The 19,176-nt window shown below is 37.6% G+C and overlaps 2 protein-coding genes across 2 annotated transcripts; one reads left to right on the top strand and one right to left on the bottom strand.

Annotated features, from left to right (window-relative positions):
* The first annotated feature begins 961 nt into the window (after nt 1-961).
* LOC145223692 (NACHT, LRR and PYD domains-containing protein 12-like) lies at nt 962-12,924 on the top strand. The gene is made up of 12 exons (XM_080090088.1): nt 962-1,108; nt 1,165-1,323; nt 1,414-1,555; nt 1,676-2,257; nt 2,333-3,360; nt 4,119-4,280; nt 5,649-5,810; nt 7,093-7,254; nt 8,537-8,698; nt 9,980-10,141; nt 11,424-11,585; nt 12,748-12,924. Exons 1-12 carry the CDS (start codon nt 962-964, stop codon nt 12,922-12,924), a joined length of 3,207 nt encoding a protein of 1,068 aa, XP_079946214.1.
* Nucleotides 12,925-15,883: 2,959 nt separating this feature from the next.
* LOC145224902 (uncharacterized) lies at nt 15,884-18,804 on the bottom strand. Its single transcript, XM_080091514.1, has one exon. The coding sequence runs from the start codon at nt 18,248-18,250 to the stop codon at nt 16,724-16,726; it is 1,527 nt and encodes a 508-aa protein (XP_079947640.1). The 5' UTR covers nt 18,251-18,804; the 3' UTR covers nt 15,884-16,723.
* Between the last annotated feature and the right edge of the window lie 372 nt (nt 18,805-19,176).

The raw sequence follows: 19,176 nt of genomic DNA, 5'->3' as shown, positions 1-19,176 counted from the left end.
CGAAATAAAAGAGGAGAAATCAATTACGTCACAATTGATAAGACGTTATAGTTATGATGCAATTAATGATTGGCATTAAATAATTCGTTTTTCATTAATCATTTTGTCTCACTAACCTTACTGATGTCAGTTAGCGCCAGGTTCGTTGCTTTTCGGGTGGGTTGGTGCCAATTACCGGCGAATCCCCGTGACGTTTTTATGCTTCCTGTCTAACAGTAATGGCCTGGTGCTCGATGTGATTGATTTGTTTTAATTCTTATTGTTGTGATGTCATAGAGCTTGTGTTGCAGTATTAGAGTTGCCCGACTGTGTAGTAAAAAAGCTATTCTGTAAGCTGTGTGTTTTTCGCCATTTCTCAAATAAGTTGTACGGAAGTGCATTTAAATAATTCACTTTCTAAAAAACTGGAATTGTTAGTTAGCCAAGTCGTTGTGCATTTAATTTGATACCTAAAAAAGATTTTGTTATGTGTAGAAGAATGTTCTGTGGTGGCCAAAATTATACATTCGCGTTTCGGTTTTTGTCTGTAGCGATATGTTTTCAAACGCGTACTAGGTAACATGCTATGAACCCTTGATTGCCATTGAAACTAAAATGAAATTACATTGTGGTTTTAGTACGTGATTGGTGGTAAAATAACTGTCCTAACACAATGTAAAAAAACTACGACAAGAGGTTTTATTCTACGTTAAACATACGGAAATTGACGCATATTGCTCATTATTGCTGACAAGCTGCATTTTGATGTTTTGTGCTTCACACCTGGTAAAAAAATAATGGTATTGCATAATTGAAAAAACTGTGCTTGCTTCAAATAGGAGAACGTTTGAGTTTGTGTCTTAGTTCTGTATGTAGCTTTTTGTATCAGTTGCACAATCCTCACTCATTTTTTTTATTTGCACTTGTTTTTTTAATATTTGCTTTTTTAGAATTTAAGCAAACGTGTTTCTTAGCCCTAAAAATGACAGAAGAAGGCTCCAATACACACCAACAATCAAGAGATGTTGAACCTCAATCCATTTCAACCCCACAAACAAGAGAGATATTACCCCAACAAGACACTGCTCAAATGTGTCCAGTCAATTCAAAGAACAAAGTCATAAATATTGTGAGAGATAAGAAACAAAATCATAATTGGGATTTTAAAGAATTCTTGTTTTGCAGGATAAAGTACAAGACCCACAGTTCGGAGACACAAACATCCACACCACTGGACCAGTGTTTTACGCACCAGTAGAACTTCATCAACATTTCTACTCTGTTCAGCAACAACAAACGGTTCAGCTTATACACGAACAACCCCACACTTCGACACAACCACCCGTACCAGTTGCTTTGGAGTAAGAAACCTCTCCAAAGTCATTTGATCAAAACCGACCCATACCACATCAACCACATACATGCCACAAACAGCCGACTTCATCACTGGATCCGGAACCAGAAAAGCATAGTGCTACTACAACACAGCCTAGGACACCGACAAGCCAATCTACATCAGCTCAGTCTTCAGCAAGTCAACATCAGCAAGCAAATCAAGCGCCTATATGTGAAAAATGTAAGGCCCTATTTTGTTTGGTGCAAACAAAAAAATACAAAGCTCACTAAATTTGCAACTCAATAACATAACACATACTGACGTGATGCGATTTGAGTTTAACAGATTTTTCTTGTTAAGGTGAAGAATTGAAGTCTCGACTAAGGAGAGAAGTGAAAGCCGCAGCCAGTGAAGAATCGGCACTAGCTGCGTTTTTAGACCGAGCCACCGAACCCGTCCCCGTTGCCTTAATCAACAAACCAAAACAAATTGACGACGAGTTTCAAGCAAAGGGACATTATCATTGCAAAGAGGAACTTTACAATATTCCAGAAAGTGACATTACCGGTGAGGCAATGTTTGGTCGAGCAAAACAAACTGCAAAACAAAAAGCGGAGAGAAAATTCAAAGCGAATGAAATGGAAGCAAAACAAAACTACATCGAAAAACATGGAAATGTAGTTGGTGTGGTTGGACAAGCTGGAATAGGAAAAACCACATCAGCCAAAAGGTGGGCCCTTCAAGCTTTAGATGGACAATTGTGTGGAAGAGTATCGTTTATCTTTTACATTGTGGTCAGGCTTCTCAACTTCACAGATAAGATGACGTTTCTTCAGTTTCTCATTTCCACCATGTTATCGGATTGGAACTGCACACCTGACGAGGCAAACATTATAATCACTTCCATTTGCAGTGATCCTCATGTTTTGATCATTTTTGATGGTTTAGATGAGGCAGCATTTAAATCATTTTCCACTTTAGTTTCAAAACCACTATTACATGAAAAAAACACTGCAGAAAGTTACTTGAAATATTTAGCGGGAGGAAACTTGCTTCCACGTGCTCGAAAGATTTTTACATCACGACCAGCTCAACTATACAAGCTCCATCCTTCATACCGACCCAGGTTTATAGTCCAGATACTTGGTTTAACTCCAACATCACAGAATGAACTCGGACGTCAACTATGTGGCGAAAAATATAATGAGATACATCAAAAACTGACTCAAAATCCTAATGTATTCGCGTACTGTTATGTTCCTGTCAATTTCATATTGACACTCAATTACCTTGTGAATTACGATGGAGATATTCAATTTGTTTCACTTACACGTGTACTTGCTTTCACCTGTAGTCAATACGTCACAACAGACCATTTGAAGGGCCACGAATGCGAATTGGACAAACTGGCCAAAATGGCTTGGGATGCATTTCTTGAGGGCAAGTTGGTATTTAAAGACAAGGACTTTAAAAAAGCTGGAATTAAAACTTCCACATCCGACGCCTTCCTTACCACATCAGTAACGAAGCAAGTGAATCTTAAGCTGACGATATTAGACGGGCACAAAGTAAGATACTTTTCTCACCTCACCTGGCAGGAGTTTTTTGCCGCCTTCTACATGATGGTGATCATGCCCTTGAAGGAATTTCGGAAACAACAAAAGCAACTAACCGAGGACAAATGGGAAGTTGTTTCCAAGTTTGTTTTTGGAATCTGTGATACTAAGGTTTTTTATCAACTTAAAACCCTTGTCTCTACATATTCAAGTGAAGATTGGTCACTCAAGAAAATCTGTTTGGCCGAATTGCTTACTGCGAATATGAACCCAAAGAAGTCTTTGCTCAACAAACTCGTTAACTCCTCCAAAAAACTCAGCCAAAAGACTCTTTTGCAAGTTTGCACCTGGGCTCATGAGATGAATGATCCAGATATTACTTCGTTTGTTGCTTCGATACTTCCTGATATGCTTGACCTCAGTGATTCATCTCTCTTTCCTGATGACGTCGAAAACCTTTCGTTTGTGCTTCAACACAGAGCCAACCCGGTATTACTGTCGTTTAAATTCGCCAAGGCAATGTAATCATGAGGAGAATAAACATGTTGACAACATGATTTTGTTCAAATAAAATGAATATAACTGTCTAGTTACTTTTAACGCTTAAACAAGAAGTATTTGTAAATAATTACTAAAAATAGCCCAAATTTCGGTAATTGCTAATGAGGCAATATCTCTAATTGTTCATTTTGTTATGACGATAAAAAAGGCTATTGTGTTTCGATTTGTTTACAGTAGCTTTTTGAAACATTGGAAAGTATTAATTGTGACAGCTTGCGTTACGTAGTTTTGTTAATTTGTCAACACATGTCACCGTCAGAAAATAAAAGTGTTTTGCATTTTGCAATGCGAAACCAATTGCTACTTTGACATGTTCGGAAAGTTATTTTTGTGTAATGCATGACCGTATAGACATCTTACGTTGGCATCAAAACCCAAAATAAATTTCCAGTAGCAAACTAATTCTGCTCCAAGTTTATAATGTCTTTTAATTCAACGACATAAAATGTCACGCTATATTGCTTAATAGATGCGCATGCAAGTTTTAACTTGTGGTAATGCGTTTTATTTCAATGATGCGTGTTGCCTAAGAGAATGTCAGCTATGGCCTTTTAAAAACGTTACAAACAATTTGAAAGAAAACTGGAAGCCCTTAGAGTTTAAATGACAGAATTGGCCATTGTGACACTGCGTTGTGTTTGTATATCTGCTGTGTTAACATGTGTTTGTTGTTATTTAAACATCAGCTCAAGTCACTCGATCTCTCCTTCAACAAGATCGGTGATCTGGGTGCATCTTCCTTGGCTCGTTGTCTTCAAAAATTCGAAGAGTTGGTGCTTCGTGGATGCGACATCGGAAGTGAAGGAGTCAGACAACTCGGCGATTCTGTACTGCAACTGAAAACGCCTGTAAGTAATTGATTCTTTGATGTGAAAAGTTACAAGAAAGTTTTAGTTACAATTTTGAGTGATTGCGTGGGCCATAATACTACTACTGAATACAGGATATATATGGGTGCCATTTGTATATTTAGAAGCGTTCCCAACAATTTTTACAAAGTGTTATTAATTCGGTTTCGTTCGTCAAGCCCAGAGGTCACCAAACTTTTTTCACTGCGGGCCGAACACGTAAAAATGATTCGCGCGGACCGCATAGTTTCGTCTCTTGTCTGTGACCTAATAAGCTGGCTTAGGATCAATTCGGGGCGTTGTAATGGAACTAGGTAATATTATTCTCCATATCCTGACAGGAAAACTTTCGTGAGGAGTAAATTATATTTTAAATTAAACGATTTGGCAAATCAAAAAATATGGTCGTGGGCCGTAGATTGGTGACCCCTGGTCAAGACAATGTTCAGCAACATTTTACTCTGGTTTATTAAATGAAACAATCAATATTAGTTATTTATTATACAGCGTTTCACCGTTTTCTGGGATCGGTTGTGAACCGCTTGGGTGCCGCATTGTTTTTGGTTTTACTCAGATATTGTTAACATTTGTGTAACAACATAAAACAAAATTAGCAAGGAAACAATCATTAAGTGCTGTGCCATTTCCTTTCAAAAGTGCTTTGTTGCTCCCAGTGTTGTTGTTTTGCGACATGAAATGCGTCCGATGATAAAACTCGAGCAATATTTTTAAATTTTCGTGTAAATTTATATCATTATAGTAAAGTTTGATTTGCACATTTCCATTAAAATGATAGAAAAGAAACTTTGTGTAACGTAATTAACAGTGTGTTGACACATTTTTATGTCAGTTTTTTTATTTTTAAATTTTTTAAAAAAACTGCCAGTGTTTGCTTATTTTTATGTAAGCCTGTGAAGCCATTTGTGTTCAAAATAACACTGCAGGAATAGGGGGAAACAAATATATAGTCTCAGTAAGCTGAAGAGCTTAAACTCGAATATGACTGGTCAAATTCTATCAAAATTTTGCATTTTAACATTTCAGCGTAATATTGCAAGAAATAGGGAAAATTAATACTGAGCAGAAATAAGTTTGTGTTTGTTCGGCCCTGAAACTCAAGTCAGTTATTTTGGGTGGCATCTTTTAAAAGCTTTTTGCCCACCCCTGGTTTGCAGAAATATTTAGTAACGTAACCTGCATTAACCTGCCTAAGAAAATGTCAGCTATGGCCTTTCAAAAACGTTACAAACAATTTGAAAGAAAACTGGAAGCCTCTATAGTTTAAATGACAGAATTGGCCATTGTGACACTGCGTTGTGTTTGTATATCTGCTGTGTTAACATGTGTTTGTTGTTATTTAAACATCAGCTCAAGTCACTCAATCTCTCGTTCAACAAGATCGGTGATCTGGGTGCATCTTCCTTGGCTCGTTGTCTTCAAAAATTCGAAGAGCTAGTGCTTTCTGGATGCGACATCGGAAGTGAAGGAGTCAGACAACTCAGCGATTCTGTACTGCAACTGAAAACGCCTGTAAGTAATTTATTCTATGATGTGAAAAATTACAAGAAAGTTTTAGTTACAATTTTGAGTGATTGCGTGGGCCATAATACTACTAATAAATACAGGATACATATTAAGTGTTTTAGTTTCATTTTTTCCCTGGGTGCCATTTGTATATTTAGAAGCGTTCCCAACAATTTTTACAAAAGGTTATTAATTCGGTTTCGTTCGTCAAGACCAGAGGTCACCAAACTTTTTTCACTGCGGGCCGAACACGTAAAAATGATTCGCGCGGACCGCATAGTTTCGTCTCTTGTCTGTGACCTAATAAGAAAAAAATATGGTCGTGGGCCGTAGATTGGTGACCCCTGGTCAAGACAATGTTCAGCAACATTTTACTCTGGTTTATTAAATGAAACAATCAATATTAGTTATTTATTATACAGCGTTTCAACGTTTTCTGGGATCGGTTGTGAACCGCTTGGGTGCCGCATTGTTTTTGGTTTTACTCAGATATTGTTAACATTTGTGTAACAACATAAAACAAAATTAGCAAGGAAACAATCATTAAGTGCTGTGCCATTTCCTTTCAAAAGTGCTTTGTTGCTCCCAGTGTTGTTGTTTTGCGACATGAAATGCGTCCGATGATAAAACTCAAGCAATATTTTTAAATTTTCGTGTAAATTTATATCATTATAGTAAAGTTTGATTTGCACATTTCCATTAAAATGATAGAAAAGAAACTTTGTGTAACGTAATTAACAGTGTGTTGACACATTTTTATGTCAGTTTTTTTATTTTTAAATTTTTTAAAAAAACTGCCAGTGTTTGCTTATTTTTATGTAAGCCTGTGAAGCCATTTGTGTTCAAAATAACACTGCAGGAATAGGGGGAAACAAATATATAGTCTCAGTTTTTCAAGCTGAAGAGCTTAAACTCGAATATGACTGGTCAAATTCTATCAAAATTTTGCATTTTAACATTTCAGCGTAATATTGCAAGAAATAGGGAAAATTAATACTGAGCAGAAATAAGTTTGTGTTTGTTCGGCCCTGAAACTCAAGTCAGTTATTTTGGGTGGCATCTTTTAAAAGCTTTTTGCCCACCCCTGGTTTGCAGAAATATTTAGTAACGTAACCTGCATTAACCTGCCTAAGAGAATGTCAGCTATGGCCTTTCAAAAACGTTACAAACAATTTGAAAGAAAACTGGAAGCCTCTATAGTTTAAATGACAGAATTGGCCATTGTGACACTGCGTTGTGTTTGTATATCTGCTGTGTTAACATGTGTTTGTTGTTATTTAAACATCAGCTCAAGTCACTCAATCTCTCGTTCAACAAGATCGGTGATCTGGGTGCATCTTCCTTGGCTCGTTGTCTTCAAAAATTCGAAGAGCTAGTGCTTTCTGGATGCGACATCGGAAGTGAAGGAGTCAGACAACTCAGCGATTCTGTACTGCAACTGAAAACGCCTGTAAGTAATTTATTCTATGATGTGAAAAATTACAAGAAAGTTTTAGTTACAATTTTGAGTGATTGCGTGGGCCATAATACTACTAATAAATACAGGATACATATTAAGTGTTTTAGTTTCATTTTTTCCCTGGGTGCCATTTGTATATTTAGAAGCGTTCCCAACAATTTTTACAAAAGGTTATTAATTCGGTTTCGTTCGTCAAGACCAGAGGTCACCAAACTTTTTTCACTGCGGGCCGAACACGTAAAAATGATTCGCGCGGACCGCATAGTTTCGTCTCTTGTCTGTGACCTAATAAGAAAAAAATATGGTCGTGGGCCGTAGATTGGTGACCCCTGGTCAAGACAATGTTCAGCAACATTTTACTCTGGTTTATTAAATGAAACAATCAATATTAGTTATTTATTATACAGCGTTTCAACGTTTTCTGGGATCGGTTGTGAACCGCTTGGGTGCCGCATTGTTTTTGGTTTTACTCAGATATTGTTAACATTTGTGTAACAACATAAAACAAAATTAGCAAGGAAACAATCATTAAGTGCTGTGCCATTTCCTTTTAAAAGTGCTTTGTTGCTCCCAGTGTTGTTGTTTTGCGACATGAAATGCGTCCGATGATAAAACTCGAGCAATATTTTTAAATTTTCGTGTAAATTTATATCATTATAGTAAAGTTTGATTTGCACATTTCCATTAAAATGATAGAAAAGAAACTTTGTGTAACGTAATTAACAGTGTGTTGACACATTTTTATGTCAGTTTTTTTATTTTTAATTTTTTTAAAAAAACTGCCAGTGTTTGCTTATTTTTATGTAAGCCTGTGAAGCCATTTGTGTTCAAAATAACACTGCAGGAATAGGGGGAAACAAATATATAGTCTCAGTTTTTCAAGCTGAAGAGCTTAAACTCGAATATGACTGGTCAAATTCTATCAAAATTTTGCATTTTAACATTTCAGCGTAATATTGCAAGAAATAGGGAAAATTAATACTGAGCAGAAATAAGTTTGTGTTTGTTCGGCCCTGAAACTCAAGTCAGTTATTTTGGGTGGCATCTTTTAAAAGCTTTTTGCCCACCCCTGGTTTGCAGAAATATTTAGTAACGTAACCTGCATTAACCTGCCTAAGAGAATGTCAGCTATGGCCTTTCAAAAACGTTACAAACAATTTGAAAGAAAACTGGAAGCCTCTATAGTTTAAATGACAGAATTGGCCATTGTGACACTGCGTTGTGTTTGTATATCTGCTGTGTTAACATGTGTTTGTTGTTATTTAAACATCAGCTCAAGTCACTCAATCTCTCGTTCAACAAGATCGGTGATCTGGGTGCATCTTCCTTGGCTCGTTGTCTTCAAAAATTCGAAGAGCTAGTGCTTTCTGGATGCGACATCGGAAGTGAAGGAGTCAGACAACTCAGCGATTCTGTACTGCAACTGAAAACGCCTGTAAGTAATTTATTCTATGATGTGAAAAATTACAAGAAAGTTTTAGTTACAATTTTGAGTGATTGCGTGGGCCATAATACTACTAATAAATACAGGATACATATTAAGTGTTTTAGTTTCATTTTTTCCCTGGGTGCCATTTGTATATTTAGAAGCGTTCCCAACAATTTTTACAAAAGGTTATTAATTCGGTTTCGTTCGTCAAGACCAGAGGTCACCAAACTTTTTTCACTGCGGGCCGAACACGTAAAAATGATTCGCGCGGACCGCATAGTTTCGTCTCTTGTCTGTGACCTAATAAGAAAAAAATATGGTCGTGGGCCGTAGATTGGTGACCCCTGGTCAAGACAATGTTCAGCAACATTTTACTCTGGTTTATTAAATGAAACAATCAATATTAGTTATTTATTATACAGCGTTTCAACGTTTTCTGGGATCGGTTGTGAACCGCTTGGGTGCCGCATTGTTTTTGGTTTTACTCAGATATTGTTAACATTTGTGTAACAACATAAAACAAAATTAGCAAGGAAACAATCATTAAGTGCTGTGCCATTTCTTTCAAAAGTGCTTTGTTGCTCCCAGTGTTGTTGTTTTGCGACATGAAATGCGTCCGATGATAAAACTCGAGCAATATTTTTAAATTTTCGTGTAAATTTATATCATTATAGTAAAGTTTGATTTGCACATTTCCATTAAAATGATAGAAAAGAAACTTTGTGTAACGTAATTAACAGTGTGTTGACACATTTTTATGTCAGTTTTTTTATTTTTAAATTTTTTAAAAAAACTGCCAGTGTTTGCTTATTTTTATGTAAGCCTGTGAAGCCATTTGTGTTCAAAATAACACTGCAGGAATAGGGGGAAACAAATATATAGTCTCAGTTTTTCAAGCTGAAGAGCTTAAACTCGAATATGACTGGTCAAATTCTATCAAAATTTTGCATTTTAACATTTCAGCGTAATATTGCAAGAAATAGGGAAAATTAATACTGAGCAGAAATAAGTTTGTGTTTGTTCGGCCCTGAAACTCAAGTCAGTTATTTTGGGTGGCATCTTTTAAAAGCTTTTTGCCCACCCCTGGTTTGCAGAAATATTTAGTAACGTAACCTGCATTAACCTGCCTAAGAGAATGTCAGCTATGGCCTTTCAAAAACGTTACAAACAATTTGAAAGAAAACTGGAAGCCTCTATAGTTTAAATGACAGAATTGGCCATTGTGACACTGCGTTGTGTTTGTATATCTGCTGTGTTAACATGTGTTTGTTGTTATTTAAACATCAGCTCAAGTCACTCAATCTCTCGTTCAACAAGATCGGTGATCTGGGTGCATCTTCCTTGGCTCGTTGTCTTCAAAAATTCGAAGAGCTAGTGCTTTCTGGATGCGACATCGGAAGTGAAGGAGTCAGACAACTCAGCGATTCTGTACTGCAACTGAAAACGCCTGTAAGTAATTTATTCTATGATGTGAAAAATTACAAGAAAGTTTTAGTTACAATTTTGAGTGATTGCGTGGGCCATAATACTACTAATAAATACAGGATACATATTAAGTGTTTTAGTTTCATTTTTTCCCTGGGTGCCATTTGTATATTTAGAAGCGTTCCCAACAATTTTTACAAAAGGTTATTAATTCGGTTTCGTTCGTCAAGACCAGAGGTCACCAAACTTTTTTCACTGCGGGCCGAACACGTAAAAATGATTCGCGCGGACCGCATAGTTTCGTCTCTTGTCTGTGACCTAATAAGAAAAAAATATGGTCGTGGGCCGTAGATTGGTGACCCCTGGTCAAGACAATGTTCAGCAACATTTTACTCTGGTTTATTAAATGAAACAATCAATATTAGTTATTTATTATACAGCGTTTCAACGTTTTCTGGGATCGGTTGTGAACCGCTTGGGTGCCGCATTGTTTTTGGTTTTACTCAGATATTGTTAACATTTGTGTAACAACATAAAACAAAATTAGCAAGGAAACAATCATTAAGTGCTGTGCCATTTCCTTTCAAAAGTGCTTTGTTGCTCCCAGTGTTGTTGTTTTGCGACATGAAATGCGTCCGATGATAAAACTCGAGCAATATTTTTAAATTTTCGTGTAAATTTATATCATTATAGTAAAGTTTGATTTGCACATTTCCATTAAAATGATAGAAAAGAAACTTTGTGTAACGTAATTAACAGTGTGTTGACACATTTTTATGTCAGTTTTTTTATTTTTAAATTTTTTAAAAAAACTGCCAGTGTTTGCTTATTTTTATGTAAGCCTGTGAAGCCATTTGTGTTCAAAATAACACTGCAGGAATAGGGGGAAACAAATATATAGTCTCAGTTTTTCAAGCTGAAGAGCTTAAACTCGAATATGACTGGTCAAATTCTATCAAAATTTTGCATTTTAACATTTCAGCGTAATATTGCAAGAAATAGGGAAAATTAATACTGAGCAGAAATAAGTTTGTGTTTGTTCGGCCCTGAAACTCAAGTCAGTTATTTTGGGTGGCATCTTTTAAAAGCTTTTTGCCCACCCCTGGTTTGCAGAAATATTTAGTAACGTAACCTGCATTAACCTGCCTAAGAGAATGTCAGCTATGGCCTTTCAAAAACGTTACAAACAATTTGAAAGAAAACTGGAAGCCTCTATAGTTTAAATGACAGAATTGGCCATTGTGACACTGCGTTGTGTTTGTATATCTGCTGTGTTAACATGTGTTTGTTGTTATTTAAACATCAGCTCAAGTCACTCAATCTCTCGTTCAACAAGATCGGTGATCTGGGTGCATCTTCCTTGGCTCGTTGTCTTCAAAAATTCGAAGAGCTAGTGCTTTCTGGATGCGACATCGGAAGTGAAGGAGTCAGACAACTCAGCGATTCTGTACTGCAACTGAAAACGCCTGTAAGTAATTTATTCTATGATGTGAAAAATTACAAGAAAGTTTTAGTTACAATTTTGAGTGATTGCGTGGGCCATAATACTACTAATAAATACAGGATACATATTAAGTGTTTTAGTTTCATTTTTTCCCTGGGTGCCATTTGTATATTTAGAAGCGTTCCCAACAATTTTTACAAAAGGTTATTAATTCGGTTTCGTTCGTCAAGACCAGAGGTCACCAAACTTTTTTCACTGCGGGCCGAACACGTAAAAATGATTCGCGCGGACCGCATAGTTTCGTCTCTTGTCTGTGACCTAATAAGAAAAAAATATGGTCGTGGGCCGTAGATTGGTGACCCCTGGTCAAGACAATGTTCAGCAACATTTTACTCTGGTTTATTAAATGAAACAATCAATATTAGTTATTTATTATACAGCGTTTCAACGTTTTCTGGGATCGGTTGTGAACCGCTTGGGTGCCGCATTGTTTTTGGTTTTACTCAGATATTGTTAACATTTGTGTAACAACATAAAACAAAATTAGCAAGGAAACAATCATTAAGTGCTGTGCCATTTCCTTTCAAAAGTGCTTTGTTGCTCCCAGTGTTGTTGTTTTGCGACATGAAATGCGTCCGATGATAAAACTCGAGCAATATTTTTAAATTTTCGTGTAAATTTATATCATTATAGTAAAGTTTGATTTGCACATTTCCATTAAAATGATAGAAAAGAAACTTTGTGTAACGTAATTAACAGTGTGTTGACACATTTTTATGTCAGTTTTTTTATTTTTAAATTTTTTAAAAAAACTGCCAGTGTTTGCTTATTTTTATGTAAGCCTGTGAAGCCATTTGTGTCCAAAATAACACTGCAGGAATAGGGGGAAACAAATATATAGTCTCAGTTTTTCAAGCTGAAGAGCTTAAACTCGAATATGACTGGTCAAATTCTATCAAAATTTTGCATTTTAACATTTCAGCGTAATATTGCAAGAAATAGGGAAAATTAATACTGAGCAGAATTAAGTTTGTGTTTGTTCGGCCCTGAAACTCAAGTCAGTTATTTTGGGTGGCATCTTTTAAAAGCTTTTTCCCCACCCCTGGTTTGCAGAAATATTTAGTAACGTTACCTGCATTAACCTGACAATCGTTAATTGATATGTGATACTTTACTTTAACATCAGCTGAAGAGACTGGACCTCTCCTACAACAAGTTCGGTTATATAAGTGTATCTTATTTGGCTCGTTGCCTTCACAATATCGAAAAGCTGGACCTGAATTGGTGTAACATCGGAAGCGAAGGAGTGAGACACCTCTTCGATTCTGTACTGCAACTGGAAAAACCTGTAAGAAACATTTAACGTATAAATGTAAACAATGATATGGAACATTTTGTTTATGATTTTTAGTGATTACGTGGGTCAGAGCATCCTGATTCCATAAAGACAATACGCATAAAATAATATAAGCGACTTAAAATAAGAACAAATGCATTAGCAACTTCACCTTGACCCAAGATCGTTGACTGTTATTTTGGTTTTCCAAAACTCTAGCGCTTGCTTTGGGCGTGTTATGACATAAATATTTTTTTCGCGCATGGTGCCCCCTGGTGTCTGTCGAGATATTAAAATAGAAAAAAAGATTTACCACATTCGAGTGATTTTAATTTGATTATATGATTTGTGTTCCAAAAAGTCAGCTGTTTTAAGAAATAAGTTAATTCTCTTCTAGCAAATTTTTAAAGTAGAATAAATTTCGACGTCCCATACAAGTTTTGTGATGTTAACTTTTTACTGCTCACATGATTATAAAACAACATGATATGCGACATAATTTTGCATGTAACATTCCTTAACTCCTGTTCAAAGTTGACGCAAATGGCCCGGAAGATTATCGCATTCCTTGTCAGAAATATTACAAACAAAAGTCATAAACAAACGTAATACCGCAACCAATATTACGGCCCACGAGCCACATCCGGTCCGTTGGCTGTACCTGTTTTGCCCGCGTGGGGTCAAGTAAATTTTTGAAAAATAGAGTTTTTATGATTTGCGTCGAATACGGTAGTGGTGCTTTCACCTTGAAAAAACTGCCATTGCTTTTTATTTTAAAATATATTTACGCAGTGAATCACATGCGTAAGCGAACATCCACATGTGATGTTGGTCAAAGTCTACATAAAACACAAGTTTACAAAACCAATATTACGGAATAAAGCCCATGAGCCATTTTGTGTCCAAAATTATGCAGCAGGTATAGGAGGAAAAATACATTGATTGTTTGATTTTAACCCGACCGCCTAAACGCGGATTTGATTGACCAAATTGAATAAACAATTCGGATTTTAGCATTTAAGCGTAATGTTGCAAGCAATTGGGGAAATTTATTTTGAGCAGAATTAAGTTCAAGTTTGTGTTGGTTCGGCCCTCCAACACAAGTCAGTTATTTTGGGTTGCTCCTTTTCAAAATTAATTACCCACCACTATAGTTTACAGGAATATTTGAAACTTAACCTAACAAACCTCACATTGTTGATTTCCCACGTTTGTTTTGTAAGAAATTTTTATTTATGCACGTGAACAACTATAAGGAACATTTAGTTTGCCATTGGGCGTGATTACGTGAGTATAAATGATTTCACAAAAAAAAGATTTCACATTAAACGTTAAATAGGAAATAAACTATCTAATAATGAAATCATAAATATCTTCTATTACAATGATTGCATTAGCAACTTCGCAGTTGACCCCAAGTAGTTGAGTGTTTTTCATGTTTGTCAGTACGCTAGTGTCGTTTATGACATCTTATTTCAGGATCCAATAAATTCCAAGCGAGATGCAATCCAGTACATTTAACAAATATAGATTTTGTTTGCACTTTGTTCTAGTATTTAGTGCATTTTTTACGCTAACCAACGACAAAAATAAGCACAAAAATGCATGCGCATTTGTAAACAATAACCTTTCTTCATTGGAGAATTTTACTTTATTTTACACTGTGACAAGTGACAAATGCTATGCAATGTCATGTAGCAGCCTTTAAGTTGTTTTACCTATGACGAAAATAGTGTTAATGTGGTAACACTTCTCATTGATCTGCTCTTGCCTACCAGTAATTTCCCTATAAAATATCTCAATATCTTTTCTTGCGTCCGAAAATAGGAACTCCTTACATATTTTTGATGTTTTTCAACTGAGCTTTATTGTTTGGCAGTGAGTTTTAAACTGAATTAAACCAGGAGCAATTACCCTGGTGTCAGTTTCACTGTAAACAGGCATTATCGTATAATTATTGTAAATTTAAAACTAATTTTGCCCATGCGTGGTTAACTGCTCAGCGTGATTAACAGGTTTTGGTATTTTCTGGTTTGTGACGTATAATAAATTGCCCTTAAAACATTTCGCATCTTAAGAAACTGAACTAAATTCATTCTGCATGTTGTTGTGGGAATACTTTCGAAAGGAATATTTTGCCTTTATTACGTAACTCGAAAGCTGATTTTGCCAAGAATCTTTTAGTTTTATAAATATATTTAACTTGAACCACGGGTGCTCGAAAAAGTTGCGAAGGGACCGTAATGACAAAAAAAAATTAAAAAGTTTGAGAACCGCTGTTGTAATGGGTTTTGTATCCTCGAGATGACACAATTTTTATTTACAGTACATTTTACACAGATACATTGTGTGTTCTTTTCTCCAGGATTTAGCAAATTGATTAAATTAATAACATTGCACAGTAAGATACAACATGGCAAAATAAAATGTTTAACACACGCAGGGAAACAACCGGGATTTATGTTAAAGAGTTCGGTTGATCCCAGAAACCTGTGACGCAGATTTAATCTTGTCACAGTGGGACAGTGAAACGAAAAATTTCTGTGTGAATAATTGAAATAGGCACAAAATGCACATTTTTCTATGTTCAGTCAAATATTTTCCGTCTTTAAATGAGTTAGAACAGGGGTCTCCAACACGTGGCCGGCGAGGCAATTTTCCGTGGCCCGCGGCGTTATTAGCAAATGAGAAAATTAATAAGAAAATTAATGAAATTTTAACCGACACCATATCACTAAGTGTAAACTTTAACAAAGCAGACGTTTTGGTCCAACATAAATACAAGGCCAAAGTCAATAAACACCCTACGTTGTTTAGGTATTTAATTTATATTTTACCAGTGCCGCTTTAGGATTCATTTCACTCAAATATTATTTACTTGGTTAAGCATAACAATGGTCTAAGAGCGGTTTGTGACACCACAGACCAAACTAAGATATGAAATTATGCGTAAACAGATGCCTTCATTGTTACTTATGTTACCGAATTGTTTTGACAGCCCGGAATTGGGTCTAGCGATTTCGGGTGGCGGTATTATCTTTGCCAAATAAGTCCCAAAAGCCCTGCCAATCTGATCTATTCCCCGAGACTGTCTCCCCAATTCTGTAAACGGTCCAGAACCCTGCAGTAACGGCTCACCACGGAAGCCGGATCTACCTAACACTGGTTTTGCTAAAAGGGCGTCTCACAGTTTATTATATTATATATTATTGCAATACTCCAGCGGCGTTACTAAAACTCCAGCACGCAAAACCTCTGCACGTAAAACCAACAACGACACATAAACATAAAAGCAAGGCACTACAACAACCGTTAACGAGACGCCCAAGAGAAGACTGCCACGTTCTTGTTCAACACGTGCAAAACGAGACTAGGTTTGCGGGCCGTTGACCAATCACCGACTCGCGCAATATCACAAGGTTTCCCGGCACATCCGGGAACGCTAATTAACGATGCGGGAAATGCGGCGAGGAAAATACAGTGCGTGGAAACGGCGTGCCACTAGAACAAAGAAAAATAAGGCAAATGAAAAACAGCATTAAGTGGAAATAAGGAATTAAGTGAAAACTAAGAAAATATGTAAGTGACTTTACAGTAGAACATGTAAGAAATACATTTAAAGGTGAACATAAGTGAGACATATAAAACAAATAAGTGAAACGTGAACATAAGTGAAACGAATATACATAAGTGAACACGAATAACATAAACCCAATTAACATAAACAGATGAAAGAAACGTGTTGTTTAAAACCAATCCACCAGAAAATGTGCAGCGGCGGACACGTGAGATATTTTTGCCACATTCCCCCCATCCCAGAATTGTCCTACTCCTGTTGGACTACTCGGATTCCGGATAAAACCTTGTTTGTTTTCGCGTGCGTGTTTGGCCTAACATCGTCTCTGTTCTCTTCTACCACCGCGGGTGATTCTTCCGGCCCATTGCGAGCATCGCTTTCGGGCGATCCTGCCCCGTTACCAATCGCTTCCGGCATGTTATCCAACGCCCCGTTGGCACGTGACGATATTTTGGGTGTACCTGGACAATAGACGTGGTAATACTTGTTCGGTACAGGGCTCGCCTTTTCCTGTTCGTCTTCCTCGCTGCTGCTGCATTGATGAAACCTGTCCGTCGTTGCCTTCATTCGGTTGTAATGTACTGTTTGCCGATTTCCATCTCTCTCTTCTATCACATAATTTACCGGACGCTGGGTTTCTACTACGTGGTATGGTCCCTTGTATGGGGTTTGCAACTTCTTACATTGGCCCTGTGGGATTGCCGGATTTGCAAGTAAAGCATACTTTCCCACCTTATGCGGCCGGCCGTACTGTCGCTTGTTGTATCCGATTGACGCACGGAAATCGACGACGTTGACCTCTTCGGATGTGCGATCCGAAGCACTTTGGACCATTGAAGACGAACGGGAGTTGACAGGTTTGTTCACGTCAACTGGCCGAATCTGTTGCTTCCGGGCCAGAGATGTTGTCGTTCTCTGTGGTTCACTTTGCGTAAGATCCGCGCGTCTAGAAATGCACGAAGTAATTGATCTTTGCCCCTTTGGGCCACGCGCCCCTGCGCTGGCCGTACCAAGAAATGGACATTCACGTTTTAAGTGACCGGGTCTATCGCATTCGAAGCATCTGCGCTCACCCGAATGTACGAGACTGTACCGTAATTGTTCGTTCGTCCTCTTTAGCGTCAAAATTTCTGCTTCCATGGCGCAAATGGTCCTCGCCAGTTCGTCGGTCCTTTGCAGGGTCCGGATTTCCATAGCTTCGATCTTTTTAAGAATCTTTTCCATAGCCGGAGTATTTGCTTCCACCGCGGCTACTTCAATAACAGGAGAGCTCGTGTGGTCAATAACCATTTGACCCGCACTTTTAAAATCGCGCGAGTATTTGATAAGAGGTGGTATTGCGTTGGCCAAGCGACGGTCGTGTAAACCTCGCAACAAAGTCACATACAACATTTCGTTCCTTAACGCGGCATCGGAACCATTGCGATAGGCGACGTTTCCTAGAGCATGGAGTGCGTAAACAAACTCGCGACTGGATTCACCGGGCAGTTGCACGCGCCCAATCAGTTCATCCCTGCGGCGCTCAACGTGTTGCCCACTGTCCTCATGGCGCAAAGCGCGTTCCTTCAACACTTCGTACTCGGCTTCATACAGGTTGCAGTCCTTGTCTTGCAGGGCCCATTTCAGGTCATTATCTATGGCCGAAAGCAACAAATGTCGCTTTACTTGATCAGAGGCCTTAACACTGGAGCAGTAGGACTCAAAAACAATAAAATACTGAGCTAGATCGTCTCCAGGCCTCAGTGTTGGAGGTTGCATCATAAGGTTAAAAGACATGATAAAAAATGGTAAAAAGAAATAAAATGTTAATAAAACACAATAAAAAAGCACAGTCTTCCTAACAAAACCAGCGGGTCGTGGTGGCAGGGTCCTGGCGTGCTCGCCAATTTGTTACCGAATTGTTTTGACAGCCCGGAATTGGGTCTAGCGATTTCGGGTGGCGGTATTATCTTTGCCAAATAAGTCCCAAAAGCCCTGCCAATCTGATCTATTCCCCGAGACTGTCTCCCCAATTCTGTAAACGGTCCAGAACCCTGCAGTAACGGCTCACCACGGAAGCCGGATCTACCTAACACTGGTTTTGCTAAAAGGGCGTCTCACAGTTTATTATATTATATATTATTGCAATACTCCAGCGGCGTTACTAAAACTGTAGCACGCAAAACCTCTGCACGTAAAACCAACAACGACACATAAACATAAAAGCAAGGCACTACAACAACCGTTAACGAGACGCCCAAGAGAAGACTGCCACGTTCTTGTTCAACACGTGCAAAACGAGACTAGGTTTGCGGGCCGTTGACCAATCACCGACTCGCGCAATATCACAAGGTTTCCCGGCACATCCGGGAACGTTAATTAACGATGCGGGAAATGCGGCGAGGAAAATACAGTGCGTGGAAACGGCGTGCCACTAGAACAAAGAAAAATAAGGCAAATGAAAAACAGCATTAAGTGGAAATAAGGAATTAAGTGAAAACTAAGAAAATATGTAAGTGACTTTACAGTAGAACATGTAAGAAATACATTTAAAGGTGAACATAAGTGAGACATATAATACAAATAAGTGAAACGTGAACATAAGTGAAACGAATATACATAAGTGAACACGAATAACATAAACCCAATTAACATAAACAGATGAAAGAAACGTGTTGTTTAAAACCAATCCACCAGAAAATGTGCAGCGGCGGACACGTGAG

Source organism: Phallusia mammillata, chromosome 4 (assembly GCF_965637545.1).
Source record: "Phallusia mammillata chromosome 4, kaPhaMamm4.hap1.1, whole genome shotgun sequence".
Classification (NCBI taxonomy): Eukaryota; Metazoa; Chordata; class Ascidiacea; order Phlebobranchia; family Ascidiidae; genus Phallusia; species Phallusia mammillata.
Note: the sequence above shows the minus strand (reverse complement) of the source record. Positions and strands in the feature narration are given on the sequence as shown.

Excerpts from the sequence above, each read along its gene's own strand:
- LOC145223692 (XM_080090088.1), top strand. The coding sequence starts at position 962 with ATGACAGAAGAAGGCTCCAATACACACCAACAATCAAGAGATGTTGAA. Across the intron at positions 2,258-2,332 it reads TGTTTTGATCATTTTTGATG|AAAGTTACTTGAAATATTTA; the intron begins GTTTAGATGAGG and ends AAAACACTGCAG. Across the intron at positions 3,361-4,118 it reads TTCAACACAGAGCCAACCCG|CTCAAGTCACTCGATCTCTC; the intron begins GTATTACTGTCG and ends TTTAAACATCAG.
- LOC145224902 (XM_080091514.1), bottom strand. The coding sequence starts at position 18,250 with ATGTCTTTTAACCTTATGATGCAACCTCCAACACTGAGGCCTGGAGAC.